At 39.2% G+C, this 16921-nt stretch overlaps 1 protein-coding gene across 42 annotated transcripts in view; it reads left to right on the top strand.

Annotated features, from left to right (window-relative positions):
* The window catches only part of CACNA1C (calcium voltage-gated channel subunit alpha1 C), a 735566-nt gene that overhangs the window by 698168 nt on the left and 20477 nt on the right, over positions 1 to 16921 (top strand). For all 42 annotated transcript variants that reach the window (XM_047742048.1, XM_047742037.1, XM_047742034.1 and 39 more), the window contains 3 exons: positions 13500 to 13601; positions 16186 to 16313; positions 16673 to 16807. In XM_047742048.1, coding sequence (XP_047598004.1) covers positions 13500 to 13601; positions 16186 to 16313; positions 16673 to 16807 — 365 coding nt within the window. The remainder of the gene's footprint in view (positions 1 to 13499; positions 13602 to 16185; positions 16314 to 16672; positions 16808 to 16921) is intronic.

Below are 16921 nucleotides of genomic sequence, written 5' to 3'. Positions count from 1 at the left end.
GGAAAATTGGACAACCACATGCAAAAGAATGAAACTGGATCACTTTCTTACACCATACACCAAAAAAAAAAAAACAAAAAAAAAAAAAACAAAAACCAAAACCTCAAAATGAATGAAAGATCTAAATGTGAGACAGGAATCTATCAAAACCCTAGAGTAGAACACATACAGCAACCTCTTTGACTTTGGCTGCAGCAACTTCTTGCTAGCCACATCTCCAAAGGCAAGAGAAACCAAAGCAAAAATGAACTATTGAGACTTCATCAAGATAAAAAGCTTCTACACAGCAAAGGTAACAGTCAACAAAACTAAAAGCCTACAGAATGAGAGAAGATATTTGCAACTGACATATCAGATAAAGGGCTAGTATCCAAAATCTATAAAGAACTTATCAAACTCTACACCCAAAAAATTGAAAATCCAGTCAAGAACTAGGCAGAAGAGGCACTTATCCAAAGAAGACATATAAATGGCCAACGGGTACATGAAAAAATGCTCAAAATCACTCATCATCAGAGAAGTACAAATCAACCACAATGAGATACCACCTCACATCAGTCAGAATGAACAACTCAGGAAACAACAGATGTTGGCTAGGATGTGGAGAAAGGGGAACCCTCTTGCACTGCTGGTGGGAATGCAAACTGGTGCAGCCACTCTGGAAAACAGTATGGAGGTTCCCTAAAAAGTTAAAATAGAACTACCCTATGACCCAGCAATTACACTACTAGGTATTTATCCAAAAGATACAAACATAGTGATTCAGAGGGGCACATGCACCCCAATGTTTATAGCAGTGATGTCCACAATAGCCAAGCAATAGAAAGAGCCCAGATGTCCATCAACAAATAAATAGATAAAGAAGATGTGGTAGATAGATAGATAGATAGATGTAGATATAGATATATTAGAATATTACTGAGCCATCAAAAAGAATGAACTCTTGCAATTTGCAGTGATAGGGATGGAACATCAGGGTATTATGCTAAGCAAAATAAGTCAGTCAGAGAAAGACAAATACCATATGATTTTGCTCATATGTGGAATTTAAGAAACAAAACATATGAACATAGGGGAAGGAAAGAAAAATAAAATAAGACAAAAATAGAGAGAGATACAAACCATAAGAGACTCTTAATCATAGGAAACAAATTGAGGGTTGCTGGAGGGGAAGGAGGTTGGGGGTGTGGGATAACTGGGTGATGAGCATTAAGGAGGTCACTGGAAGTAATCTGGTGAATCACTAAATTCTACCTCTGGATCTAATAATACAATATATGTTAATAAAAAATGAGAATAGTTTTAAGAACTTCTAGAACAACATCAGATACACAAACATTCACATTATAGTAGTTCCAGAAGGAATAGGGAAGCTTATTTGAAGTTATTTGAACTTATTTGAAGAAATAATGGCTGAAAATTTCCCTAAGCTGGGGAAACAGACATCCAGGTCCAGGAAGCACAAAAAGCCCTAAACAAGATGAACCCAAAAAACCCACACCAAGGAATTTTATAATTAAATTGTCAAAGGTCAAAGACAAAGGGAGAATTTTTAAAGTAGCAAGAGAAAAACAGCTTGTTAAGGACAAAAGAACTGCCATAAGAGTATCAGCATATTTTTCAGCATAAATTTTTCATGGCAGAAGTAAGTGGAATAATATATTCAAAGTACTGAAAGAGAAAACTGCCAACCAAGAAATCTCTACCTGGCAAGTTTATCATTCAGAACTGGAGGAGAGATAGTTTCCTAGGCAAGCAAAAGTTAAAGGAATTTATCACCACTAAACCAACCTTACCAGAAATATTAAATGACCTTCTTTAAGCAAAAAAGAAAAACCTATAACTGGATATAAGAAAATATATGAAAGAAAAATACTTGTTGGTAAAGGAAAATATATAGGAAATGTGGTAAATCAGCCACCTAAAAAATAGTATGAGGATTAAAAAACAAAAATAGTAATTTAACTATAACTATAGTAAGTAGTTAAGGAATACACAAAATTAAAACATGTCAGAGGCGCCTGAGTGACTCAGTTGGTTAAGTGTCTAACTTTTGATTTTGGCTCAGGTCATGACCTCACAGTCGTGAGATCAAGTCCCACTTCAGGGCTCCACACTTAGCAAAGAATATGCTTAAGATTCTCTTTCTCCCTCTTCCTCTGTCCCTCTCCCTACTTTCTCTTTTTTTTTTTCTCTCTCTCTCTCTGTCTCCCTCTCAAATGAACAAATAAATCTTTTTTTTTAATTAAAAAATATAAGATGTCAAATAGGATGTTAGAAATATAAAATGTTGGGGTGGGGAGTAAAAATGTAGTGATTTTAGAATGTGTTCAAAACAAATGACCATTAGCTTAAAATAGACTGCTATGTATATAGGTCAATATATATGAACCTCATGGTAACCATAAACCAAAACTTACAATAGATAAAAAATAAAGAGAAAGGGACTCAAACAAAACTAAAGAAAACCAAAAACACAAATGAACAGACTGAGAGAAGAAAAACAAAGCAGAAGAATTGCCATAACAACCAGAAAACAGCTGACCAAGTGACAATAAGTACATACCTATTAATAATTACATTAAATATAAATGGACCAAGTGCTCCAATCAGAAGACATAGGGTGGCTGTATAGATTTTTTTAAAAGAACCATTTATATACTACCTTTAAGAGACTTAAATCAGATGTAAAGCCACACAGAGACTGAAAATGAAGAGATGGGAAAATGATATTCCACGGAAATGGAAACAAAAAGGAAGTTGGTGAAGTAATAGTCACATGAGACTAAATAAACTTTAAAACAAAGACTATAACAAAAGACAAAGAAGAGCATTACATAATGATAAAGTGTTCACTCCAAGAAGAGATATAACATTTGTCAATATTCATTCTTCCAACATAAGAACATTTAAAAATATAAAGAAAAATATTAATAGACACAAAGGGAGAAATTGACAGTAATACAATAATAGTAGGGAACTTTAATATTTCCCTTAACCAATGGATAAATCATCCACAGATTCAATAAGGAAATACTAGCCTTAAATGACACATTTGGCCAGAAGAACTTAATAGATATATATGAACATTTCATCCAAAACAACAGAATACACATTCTATTCAAGTGCACGTGGAACATTTTCCAGGATAGTTAGGCCACAAAACAATTATTAATAAATTAATAAATTAAAGAAGACTGATATCATATCAAGCATCTTTTCTAACCACAATGTTGTGAAACTGGAAATTAATTACAAGAAGAAAACTGGAAAACACACAACGTGTGGAAAATGAACAATATGTTACCAAATAACCAGTGGGTAAACAAAGAAATCAAAGAGGAAATTTTTTTAAAATACTTTGAGACAAAAGAAAATAGAGACACAACTTTCCAAAATCAGTGGGATGTAACAAAAGCAGTTCTAAGAAGGAAGTTCATAATGATACAGGCCTACCTCAAGAAACAAGAAAAATCCCAAATAAACCCTTGCATTCGGAGACATGCCTTGAAAGAATTTGCTGTGGCTGTTGTCGAAGAGGTTACTGCCTATGTACTACTCTAGGATTTTGATGGATTCCTGTCTTACATTGAAGTCTTTCATCCATTTTGAGTTTATCTTTGTGTACAGTGTAAGAGAATGGTTGAGTTTCATTCTTCTTTATATAGTTGTTCAATGTTCCCAACACCATTTATTGAAGAGACTGTCTTTTTTCCATTGGATATTTTTTCCTGCTTTGTCAAAGATTAGTTGACCATAAAGCTGAAGGTCCATATCTGGGCTCTATATTCTGTCCCATTGGCTGCAGGGGCACATGTGCGAACTGGGAGCAGCTGGCAGTTTTAAAAGCAAAAAGGGCAGAGATGTGCCTGGACCTGGAAGCGAGGGCTGGAGTGCTGTTGTGGGGCACAACCGAGGATGCTGCAGTTTTTAGCAGCACAGATAAAAACGGAGTCAGTGTAGTCTGGAGGGCTCACTGGAGAACAGACTGTAATCTCTCTGTTTTGAGACAGAAGTTTAGATATGGTCACTTCTGCTCTGACTCTTGGGAGAGACACGGAAAACCACCAGGGAAAGCCCCCAGAGGAGAAAAAAGCCCCAAAAAACTGGTTTTCACTGAACCCATCCCCACCACACACAGAGAGCAGGGCAACTCTGCCCAAACAGTATTGCTGAGTAACAGCATAACAGGCTCCTCCCCCAGAAGACAGGCTGGAAGAACAAGAGGCTGACAACCCTAAGGTCCCTATAAAACAGGAGAATCTTGCTTCAGTTGTGGTCAATAACCTAGACTCTGTATATTTCTTCAACCACCCCTCAACAGAATGACTAAAAGGAGGAACCCACAACACAGGAAAAATTCAGAGACCATGACCTTGGCCACAGAACTAATGGATATGGATATAATAAGCAAGATGTCAGAAATAGACTTCAGGGTAACAGTTATGCAGACAATAGCTAGGATGAAGGAAACCACTAATGGCAGCATAGATTCTCTAAGGGCAGAAATGAGAGCTGATCTGGCAGAACTTAAAAATGCTATCAATGAGATTCAATCTAATCTAGATACTCTAACAGCTAGGGTAAATGAGGCAGAAGAATGAATTAGTGATCTAGAAGACAAACTGATAGAAAAGAAGGAACAGGAGGAGGCCTGGAACAAACAGCTTAAAATGCATGAAAACAGAATTAGAGAAATAAATGGCACCATGAAACATTCCAATGTCAGAATTATTGGGATCCCTGGTGGGGAGGTGGTAGAGAGAGAGAGAACTGGAAGAGATAGTTGAGCAAATCATAGCTGAGAACTTCCCTAATCTGGGGAATAAAACAAGCATTTGTGTCATAGAGACAGAGAGGACCCTTCCCAAGGTCAAGGAGAACAGACTGACACCCAGGCATGTAATAGTAAAACTCGCAAATCTTAAAACCAAGGAAATCCTCTTAAGGGCAGTTGGGGGAAGAGATTCCTTACATACAGAGGGAGGAACATCAGAGTAATGTCAGACCTGTCCACAGAGACCTGGCAAGCCAGAAAGGGCTGGTAAGACATATTTAGGGTACTAAATGAGAAGAACATGAAGCCAAGAATACTTTATCTGACAAGGCTCTTGTTTAGAATGGATGGAGAGATAAAGAGCTTCCAAGACTAGCAAAAACTGAAAGAATATGTGCCCACTAAGCCGGCCCTGCAAGAAATATTAAGTGGAGTTCTATAAAAGGAAATAGACCCCAAGAGTGATATAGAACAGAAATTTACAGAGAAAATCTATGGAAACAAGGACTTCACAGGTGATATGATGACAATAAAATCATATCTTTCAATAATCACTATCAACAGCCTGAGTGCTCCCATAAAACAGCACAGGGTTGCAGATTGTATAAAAAGACAGGACCCATCCATATTCTGTCTATAGGAGATTCATTTTGAACTTAAAGATACATCCAGACTAAAAGTGAAAGGATGGAGACCAATTTTCATGCCAACAAACCTCAAAAGAAAGCTGCAGTAGCAATTCTCTTATCAGACAAATTAGATTTTAAGCTAAAGACTGTACTTAGAGATACAGAAGGACACTATACCATTATTTTTTGTATATTTTTTTAAATTTTTTAAATTTCTTTTCAGTGTACCAGAATTCATTGTTTATGTACCACACCCAGTGTTCCATGCAATACGTGCCCTCCATAATACCCACCACCAGGCTCACCCAATTTCAGACCAATATCCCTGATGAATATGGATGCTTAGATTCTCAAGAAGATCCTAGCTAATAGGATCCAACAATCCATTTAAAAGATTATCCACCATGACCAGGTGGGATTTATCCCTGGGTTGCAAGTGTGGTTCAACATTCACAAATCAACCAATGCAATAGAACAAATCAATAAGAGAAGAGAGAAGAACCACATGGTCATCTTAATTGATGCAGAAAAAGCTTTTGACAAAATCTAGCATCCATTCCTCATTAAAATGCTTCAAAGTATAGGGATAGAGGGAACATTCCTCAACTTCATCAAATCTATCTATGAAAAACCCACAGCAAATATCATCCTCAATGGAAAAAAGCTGACAGCCTTCCATTTGAGATCGGGAACATGACAAGGATGCCCACTCTCACCACTCTTGTTCAACATGGTATTAGAAGTCCTAGCAACAGCAATCAGACAAAGAGAAATAAAAGGTATTCATATTGGCAATGAAGAAGTCAAACTCTCTCTCTTCACAGATGACATGATACTTTCTATGGAAAACCCAAAAGACTCCACCCCCAAACTACTAGAACTCATACAGCAATTCAGTAATGTGGCAAGATACAAAGTCAGTGTACACTATATCATTCTTAAAGGGTCTATCCAAGAAGAGGATCTATAATTTACAATTGTAAATATCTATGCCCCAACATGGAAGCAGCCAACTACATAAACCAACTGTTAACCAAAATAAAGAGACATATTCATAATAATATGTTAATTATAGGAGACCTCAACCCTCCCACTCTCAGCAACAGACAGATCATCTAAGCAGAAAATCAACAAAGAAACAGAGCTTTGAATGACACACTGGACCAGATAAACTATATATATATATATATATATATATATATATATATAGTATATGTGTATATATACATACACACACACACACACACACACACACACACACACACACATATATATATATATATATATATATATATATATATATATATATAGTTTATCTGGTCCAGTGTGTTTTTTATATATGTGTGTGTGTGTGTGTGTGTGTGTGTGTGTGTATACACAGAGAATATTCTACCGTAAAACAACAGACTACTCATTCTTCTTGAGCACACATGGAACTTTCTCAAGAATAGACCACATACTGGGTCACAAATCAGGTCTCAACTGATACCAAAAGACTGAAATTATTCCATGCATATTCTCAGACCACGGTGCTTTGAAACTGGAGCTCAATCACAAGAAAAAGTTTGGAAGAAATTCAAACACTTGGCAGCTAAAGACCATCCTGCACAAGAATGTTTGAGTCAACCAGAAAATCAAAGAAGAACTTAAAATTCAAGTGAACAAAAACACTTCCGTCCAAAACCTATGGGATACAGTGAAGATGGCCCTGAGGGGGAAGTACATAGCCATCCAAGCCTCACTCAAAAAAATAAAAAAATTCCAACTACCTTTACACCTTAAAGAAGTAAAGAATCAACAACAAGTTAACCCTAAGCCATGCATGAGGAATGAAATAATTAAGATTAGAGCAGAGAATTAGAAACCAAAAATACAGTAGAACACAACAACAAAACTGGAAGCTGATTCTTTGAAAGAATTAATAAGATCTATGAACCACTGGCCAGATTATCCAAAAGAAAAGAGAAAGGACCCAAATTAATAAAATTATGAATGAAAGAGGAGATATCATAACACCAAGGAAATAGACACAATCATCAGAAATTTTTATCAACAGCTATATGCCAATAAGTAACCTAGAAGAAATGAATGCATGCCTAGAAACCTATTCTGTTCCTTTGATCTATGTGTCTGTTTTTGTGCCAGTACCGAGGCACAGCTTTGTAATATAGCTTGAAATTAGGCAGTGTGATGCCCCCAGCTTTGTTTTTCTTTTTCCACTTTTGGGACTTCATCAAGATAAAAAGGTTCTGCACAGCAAAGGAAACAATAAAACAAAGAGGCAACCCACAGAATGGGAGAAGATATTTGCAAATGACACTACAGATAAAGGGCTGGTATCCAAGATCTATAAAGAACTTCTCAAACTCAACACCCCCCCCCAAAAAAAATCAAGTCAAAAAATGGACAGAAGACATGAACAGACACTTCTCCAAAGAAGACATATGAATGGCTAACAGACACATGAATAAATGTTCAAGATCATTAGCCATCAAGGAAATTCAAATCAAAACCATAATGAGATACCACCTTACACCCAGTTAGAATGGCAAAACTTGGCAAGGCAAGAAACAACAGATGTTGGAGAGGATGTGGGGAAAGGGAAACCCTCTTACATTACTGATGGGAATGCAAGCTGGTAGAGTCACTTTGGAAAACAGTGTGGAGTTTCCTCAAAAATTTAAAAATGGAGCTACCCTATGATCCAACAATTACACTACTGGGTATTTACCCCAAAGATACAGATATAGTGAAAAGAAGGAGAACATGCACCCCAATGTTTATAGCAGCAATGTACACAATAGCCAAACTGTGGAAGGAGCTGAGATGCCCTTCCATAGATGAATGAATAAAGAAGATGTAAACAATAAACAATGGAATATTACTCAGCCACCAGAAAGTATGAGTACCCACCATTTGCACTGACATGGATAGAACTGGAGGAGATTATTCTAAGTGAAATTAAGTCAAGCAGAGAAAGACAATTATCATATGGCTTCACTTATATATGGAACATAAGGAATAGCATGGAGGACATTAGGAGAAGGAAAGGAAAAATGAAGGAGGTGGGAATCAGAGAGGGAGATGAACCATGAGAAACTATGGACTCCAGGAAAGAAACTGAGGGTTTCATAAGGGAGTTGGGGGTGGTGGGGATGAGTTCGCCCAGTGATGGGTATTAAGGAAGACATGTATTGCATGGAGCACTGGATGTTATATGCAAACAATGAATCATGGAACACTACATCAAAAACTAATAATGTACTGTATGGTGACTAACATAACATAATATAATAAAATAAAATAAAACGTGGAGGAAGAAATTTTTAAAATCCCAAATAAACCATCTGATTCTATACCTAAAGTAACTTAAAAAAGAGGGACAAAGCCCAACATTAGTAAAGGGAAGGAAATAATAAAGACCAGAGTGGAAATAAATGAAATAGAGATTGGGGGTGGGGGGAGAAGAAGAAGAAGAGATCATAAAAGTAAGAGCTTTTTCTTTTTTTTAAGATTTTTAAAAATTTATTTGTCAGAGAGTACAAGCAGGGGGAGCAACAGGCAGAGAGAGAAGCAGGCTCCCCACTGAGCAGGAAGCCTGATGCAGGATTTGATCCCAGGGACCTGTGATCATAACCTGAGCCGAAGGTAGACACTTAACTGACTGTGCTACCCAGGCATCCCAAGAGCTGGTTCTTGGAAAAGTTCAATGAAATCAACAGCCAAACTCAAGAGAAAAAGGGAGAGGACCCAAATAAATATAATCAGAAATGAAGGAAAAGTTACAACATACACCACAGAAATACAAAGGCTAAGACATTACTACAATTATACACCAACAAATTGGAAAACTTAAAAGAAATGGATAAATTCCTAGAAATACATAATCTTCCAAGGCTGAAACACACACACACACACACAAATAGAAAATCTGAATAGACCAATTACAAGTAATAAAATTGAAACAGTGATTTTTAAACTCCAAAACAACAGAAGTCCAGGACCAGACGGCTTCATGGCTTAATTCTACCAACATTTAGAGAAGAGTTAGTACCTATTCTCAAATTATTCCAAAAGACAGAAGAGGAAGGAAGTCTTCCAAACTTATTTCACAAGGTCACATTACCCTGTTACCAAAACCAAAGATACCACAAGAAAGAAAATTACAGACCAATATATCTGATAATATAGATGTAAAAATCCTAACAAAATATTAGCCAAAAAAATTCAATGATACATTAAAAGGATCATACACAACAATCAAGTGAAATTTATTCCAGAGATGCAAGGATGGTTCCACATCCACAAATTAATCAGTGTGATACCTCACATTAACAAAACAAAGGATAAAAATCATATGATCATCTTAATAGGTGAAGAAAAAGCATCTGACAAAATTTCAACGTTCGTTTATGATAAGAAAAAAAAACTCAACAAAGTAGGTATAGAAGGAATGTATCTCAGCATAATAAAGGCCATATATGACAAGCCCACAGCTAACATCATACTCAACAGTGAAAAGCTTTCAGCATTTCCTGTAGGATCAGGAATAAGACAAGTATGTCCACTCTCACCACTTTTATTCAACATAGTATCGGAAATCCTAGCCATGGCAATTACGCAAGAAAAAGAAATAAAATTCATCCAAATTGGACAGGAAAAAGTAACACTGGATAGGAAAAAGACATATTTGCAGATGACATGATACTATATAAAGAAAACCCTATATAGAGGAAACCCTAAAGACTCCACCAAAATCTGTTAGAACTAATAAATGAATCCAGCAAAGTCACTGGATACAAAATTAACATACAGAGATCAGTGTTTCTATACACTAATAACTATAAGAAAAAGAAAGTAAAAAAATAATTTCATTTATAATTGCATCAAAAATAATGAAATACCTATGAGTAAATTTAACCAAAGATGTGAAAGAACTGTACTCTGAATACAGCTTCAACTGTTAAAACTTAAAGTAAAAAGGCACCTGGGTGGCTCAGTCGGTTAAGTGTCTGTCTTCAGCTCAGGTTAGGATCTCAGCATCCTGGGATCAAGCCTCACATCAGGCTCCCTGCTCAGCAAGGAGTCTGCTTCTCCCTCTCCCTTTGTACCCCCCTTGCTTGTGTGCTCTCTCTCCCTCTCTCAAATAGATAAATAAAATCTTTATTAAAAAAGACATTGATGAAAGAAATTGAAGACATGAATAAATGGAAAGATATTTTGTGATCATGGATTAGAAGAATTAATATTTTAAATGTCCATACTACTGAAACAATCTACAGATTCAGTGTAATCCCTATCAAAATACCAATGACATTTTTAACAGAACTACAACTCAAAATGTGTATGGAACCACCAAAAAAATTCAAAAGCCAGAGCAATCTTGAAAAAGAACAAAACTGGAGGTATCATGCTCCATGATTTCAAACTATACTACAAAGCTATATTAATCAAAACAGTATGGTACTGGCATGAACACAGACACATAGATCAATGGAACACACTACAGAACCCAAGAAAAGACCCACACATATAGAGTCAATTAACCTGTGACAAAAGAGACAAGAATATACAATGAGGAAGTCTCTTCAATAAATAGTGTTGGGGACATTGGACAGTTACCTGCAAAAGAACAAAACCGGACCACTATCTTACACCATATGCAAAAATACACAAAAATTAAATGTACTGAAGACTTGAATGTAAGACTTGAAACCATAAAACTCCTAGGAGAAAATATAGGCAGTAAGTTTTTTGACATCGGTCTTAGCAATATTTTTAGACCAGTCTCCGCAGGCAAGGACAAAAAGCTAAAATAAACAAATGAGATTACATCAAACTAAAGTTTCACACAGTGAAGGAAACCAACATAATGAAAAGACAACTTACTAAATGGGAGAAGGGTTGGTAGGGTTTGTTCCTCCAAGGAAAAAGCTGTTCTGTGCTTCTGGTGGGGCCCAGCTGTGCTTGGCATTCCTTGGCCATAGTGATATCACTCCAGTCTCTGCCTCCATCTTCACATGGCCTTCTTCCCTTGTGTGTCTCTGTGCGTCTTCTCCTCTTCTTATGCAGACACCAGTAGTATGGGATGTAGGGACCACTCTAATAAATCTTAACTGATAACATCTGCAAAGGCCCTACATGCTAAGGCCACATGCTAAGGTTCCATGTGGACAGGAATTTGGTGGGAACACTTTTCGACTCACTACAGAAGATAAACACATTTGAACATTACTTTAATTAGGACTCTTTCATTGCATATGTCAGAAACCACTAACTACCTTAACCAGGAAGGGAATTTAACCATGCAGGATTGCCTCCATAACTCGATTGCCCAGGATCATCCTCTGGTGCCAGGTACTGTTTGGATCCGACAGGCGACTCAGGAGTCCATCACTCTCCCTCTATTGCCACCTCTGCTTCCTTCTGTTGGGATCCTCTCCAGTGTGGCCACAGGGCAGATTTCACCTCAGACAGTCTAAAACCAGAGCTCTCAACCGTACTGCTTGCCCTGTGTAGTAGCAGTAAACACCCCTGTATTGGTTTCCTATGGCTGTGGAACCAATTATCACAAATTCTTTTGTTTGAACAACACCTAGTTGCTAGCCCACAGTTCTGTAGGTCATGGGTCTAGCTATGGAGTAGCTGAGTTCTCTGCTAGGGGTCTTAAAAAGCCAAAATCAGGATACTGATCAGGATGTGCCCTCTTCCAGAGGCTCCCAGCTCATTCAGGATTTTGGAGGAATTCATGTCTTGCCATTGTAGGGCTGGCTCTCAGGTGGGGACCACTGAGCCCCCAGAGGCTGCCTCTCTCCATTCAGTTCACAGCATTGGTGTGTGCTTTCTCCCAGGCCACAGCAGTCCCCTCTCACTCCTCTGCTCCCAACTGGGGACAACTTCCTACTTTTATCTTTTGACTTCCTTCATGTAGTACTTTTTTATTCATTTTGTTTTTATTTTGTATTGAAGTATAATTGACATATAACATTAGTTTCAGATGTACAACATAATAATCTGTATTTGTATATATTAAGAAAAGATCACCACAGTAAGTCTGATTAATGTCTGTCACCATATATAGTTACAATTTTGTGTGTGATGAGAACTTTTAAGACTTACTCTCTTGGCAACTATCAAACGTGCAGTATGGTTTTATTAACCATAGTCATCATGCTGTACATTGCATCCCATGATTTACTTATTTTCTAACTGGAATTTGCACCTGAGAACTCTCTACTTTTAAAGAGTTCATGTGATTAGGTCAGGTCCACCTAGATAATCTCCCCATCTTAAGGCGATCTAATCATAGGGGTAAAAATCCATTGTAGTCCAGGGACCGTGGACACACCAAGGACAATGTAGGGTGTATATAGATCGGTGCTGGTGGGAGATAGCTCCGGGGGTCTTAGACTACTGCCCACCACACCTTTTCTTACAGCTGCTATACCACCACTGTCCCAGAGGCTGCACAGGATAAGCATCAATTTAAGTGGTTAAAAACTGGAGAAAGCAGACCCAGAGAAGCTCCAAAACAGAACCCAGTGTGTTTTGATTCCTGCTTCTACACTGAGGTTTTGCCACCTGTTCCCCACAGGAGACATAGCAAAGAGCTTTGACACTAAGGTCCCCCTGTGTATGGATGCTTTGTTTGGGGGAAAATTTGATCACCCATGGAGCCCTGTGAGAAGTGCCATGCACAGAGCAGCCCCTCTTGCTCTCCAGCAGGTGGCCGTTGAGCTCAGGTGAGCCAGGCTGTCTGGTCCTCCCCAAAGGCCACTCACAAGGAAGGAGCATGTGGGGATGAAGGATTGCCACTGGTGGCCCGAGCAGCAGGCAGGGAGGAAGGGAAAAGGGACAGCACTGGACAGGGAATGGAGGGAGGGGGAGTAAAGCATGAAGAGCAATACAAAGAAAAAGAAGATGGAGGTGACATCCGGCAGACTGGAGAGAAAGAAAGTGAAGCTGATGGACCAGGGCTTTCTGTGGGGCTGCAGCTTCTCACTCTGAGCAGGGGTCCCACCCCATGGGTCCCTCTGGAGTGGATCCTCAAGGGGCTGATGACCATTTTCAGCCTCATATCTCCCTCCCCTCAGGGAACCTAGAACAAGCCAATGAGGAGCTGCGGGCCATAATCAAGAAGATCTGGAAGCGGACCAGCATGAAGCTGCTGGACCAAGTGGTGCCCCCAGCGGGTGGTGAGTACTCCCAGGATCTTCACACCCATGACTCTTGCCTGGTTCCTGAGTCCATGAGGCTCATGGAAAGCCTGCTTTCCCCACCTCACTCTGCCTCTCCGTGGGGCTTGAAGGCCCTATTGGTTGGAAGGACTGAGGGTGCCATACCTTCACAAACTCAGATACAGGATATCAGGCTGGAAACCTGGTCCAATCATAACATTTCGTAGACCAGACAAGGCCCCTTGATGCTTAGAAGTTTGGCAGAATTTCCAAGGAAACTCTGCAAAGTATAGGTTTCCCCTGTAAATTAGTAGGCTGGTTTCTCTGGAAGTAATGGGGACCTGGAAAAAGAATCCCCTGAGATCCCCTCTTGGTTGAATTCTTTTTGTTTTATCTAGAGTAGTGTTTCTCTATCCTCTCAAACCCTGAACCCCCTTTCATAGCAAATAGTTTATAATGCCCCTACTATTATCCTAAATGAAAATAACTTTCCTACAGATATAATTTCCAAAATATTAATATAACACTTTAACTTGGGACACCTGGGTGGCTCAGTCAGTTAAGAGTCTGCCTTCGGCTCACGTCATGATTCCAGGGTCCTGGGATCAAGCCCCCACTTCAGGCTCCCTGCTCCCCCTCCTGCCTATGCTCTCTCTTTCTCTCTCTCAACTAAACAAATAAAATCTTTAAAGTATATATATATAACACTTTAATATAAAATACATTAAAGTCAAATATTTTTCAATATATATATACGCTCAGGCACTATGGGTTATGGCACTGTGCCAGAAGTTATAGTTAACTGATAAAATACTTTCATGCATGCACTTATGATGAATAAGTTTGTGTTTAAAGGAACTAAGACAAAATTGACTATTGTTGATATTTTTTATTTGTCATTTTGAAGTAAGGGATAACTAAATATATTAAATAATATACACATGTGTATGTATACATACGTACATGCACAAACATAGAACAAATACAGACTAATACAAGCATGTCAGATGCAACAGGTGACTCAGATACCACAAGGGGCATTGCCATCAGGGATTCAATTTTCCAAAATGTAAAGCCCTCTTGGTCAAGTGCAAACAAAGCAAAATATGGTTTCCTGTCAATTTACCTAGCAGTTATATACCTGGGAAATTCTGGATATATTAAAACCAGGCAAAAAAATATTATTTTATGTTCATATGTAAAATGAAGTTAGGTTCTTAGCTCAGGTAATTATAAACAGGTCCTTTCCCCACATGGACATCTAGCCGAGTGCAGATGAATGCAAAACGTGCCTGTGTTTTAAGGGACACATCTGGAACCACCCAATACCTGTAGCACACTGGGACAACAAGGAAAGTCCCCACATTCCCAAAACACTCCTCAAAATGGGACACCAGCCCTGTTGAGAATCACTTCCCAAAGGGAAGCAGCCCAGGGAAAAGTCACCTAGATGAGCCAAGCCCCATGAGATGTTTTGCATACCTTTTTTAATTCTTATAACATTGCTGTGAAGTTTGCTCAAGAAACTGAAGTTCTTAGAAGCTATGTAGCTCACCCAAGGCTATAGGGTGAGTACCTGGCAGATTCAAAATTCAAACCCAGGTCTGGGGACACCAGAATGCCAGGCTCTTTCTGCCCCGCAGCTCTTGCTGACTGGCTACCCTAGACGGGGGACTCGGGTTTCCTTTCCCACATGGGAATGATGCGTTTGCCAGGTGGAAGGTCACCACTGTTGTGGACTTGGCTATTCTTAAGGGACAGCTAGAAGTAGGAGAATCATCACAGGCCCCTATGCCTAACCTACCAGCTGTCTCCTGGGGCCATTTCCCTCAGAAGAAGAAGATGGAACCAAGAGGCAATGTTCTCCTTGGAGACTCTTCAGTTTCTCCACCACCTGGTTCATTCCCAACACAGAGGCTGACTATGTCATGTGTAACTTGGGGGTCTAGCCCAGCAGGGACCCAGCCAAACCACATGGTAAGAAAACCCAATCTGTCTGGTTGAAAACGAAACCCAAACTTAGAGAAGAAAGGTGTTCCTTCCACCAAACTCCATCTTAAACCAGAACTGTTTGCACTTAGGGGACTGATCAATTTATGATGGGCACCTCAAGAGTTGGAATCAAATAAAAATTAGTTAGCAATGTCAGGTTTTTTGGGGTTTTTTTTATTGTTTTTTTTTTTTTTTTTTTTTTTTTTACTTTGTAAAGCTACTTTTAAAGCAAGGTGGGAAATAATTTTGATAATAGGCTGCTTCTACTGTTTAAAAAAAAAAAAGAGGAGCTAAGAATATCTTTGCTTATTTGCAGAAATCATTTGCAGAAAGACTCTCTGGAAAAATATTCCAGAAGCTAATTTTAGAAAGGTTATCTATTAAAAGGTAGTAACTTAGCAGATGGAGGAGGGGTGAGAGAGAGACTTTTCACTGTACGCCTTGTAATATATTTTTGCCTTTCTGAACCATGTGAATGGCTTTAAAAAAAAATTTTTTTTTAAAAAGTTTTAAAAACTTTAGAAAACTTGGATGCTGGGGGGGAAAAAAGTGAATGAAGCCCAGCTGAATTCTCCCCTTTACCTCCCTTCTGTCTTTTCTCCTGTCTCAGATGACGAGGTCACAGTTGGCAAGTTTTATGCTACTTTCCTGATCCAAGAGTACTTCCGGAAATTCAAGAAGCGCAAAGAGCAGGGCCTGGTGGGCAAACCCTCCCAGAGGAACGCCCTATCCCTGCAGGTAAAGGGCAAAGAAGGGGAGTCCACAAAATAAGGAAGGTCTTGGTCACCTTCTTCTGACATCTGGCCTGGGATTAAGTCTCTCACCAGTGGGCTGGAGGCCAGTTCCCTCCAGAAGGAAACTTTCGGAGAGTTCCAGACCTTTCTAAATGTGTGTGTGTGTGAGGGGGCGACACACTGCCTCCCACACACTCTGCCTTCCCTAGTCCTGCCTGCTTCACAGCCCCTTCTAACAGGCCTTTATGCTTCCTGGGTGGAGAAATGGATTCTCGCAGTCTGGCACAGATAAGACCTTGGCAGGCTTGCCTGCCTTACGGAGAGGCTGTGGGTCAAGCAGCTGGGTGTCCCTCTGGGTTTCAGGCTGGCTTGCGCACGCTGCATGACATCGGGCCTGAGATCCGACGGGCCATCTCTGGAGATCTGACGGCTGAGGAGGAGCTGGACAAGGCCATGAAGGAGGCTGTGTCTGCTGCCTCTGAAGATGACATCTTCCGGGTAGGTGGACGCCGCAGGAGCACTCTCTTACCTTTACAAGTCCAGCTGGAGGCAAGAGGGTGGGCTGGCCTTCTGCCAAGAGAATCCAGGAAGAAAGTCCTGAGTTCTCTGGCA

Source organism: Lutra lutra, chromosome 8 (genome assembly GCF_902655055.1).
Source record: "Lutra lutra chromosome 8, mLutLut1.2, whole genome shotgun sequence".
Classification (NCBI taxonomy): domain Eukaryota; kingdom Metazoa; phylum Chordata; class Mammalia; order Carnivora; family Mustelidae; genus Lutra; species Lutra lutra.
This window is presented reverse-complemented; position numbering and strand designations above follow the sequence as displayed.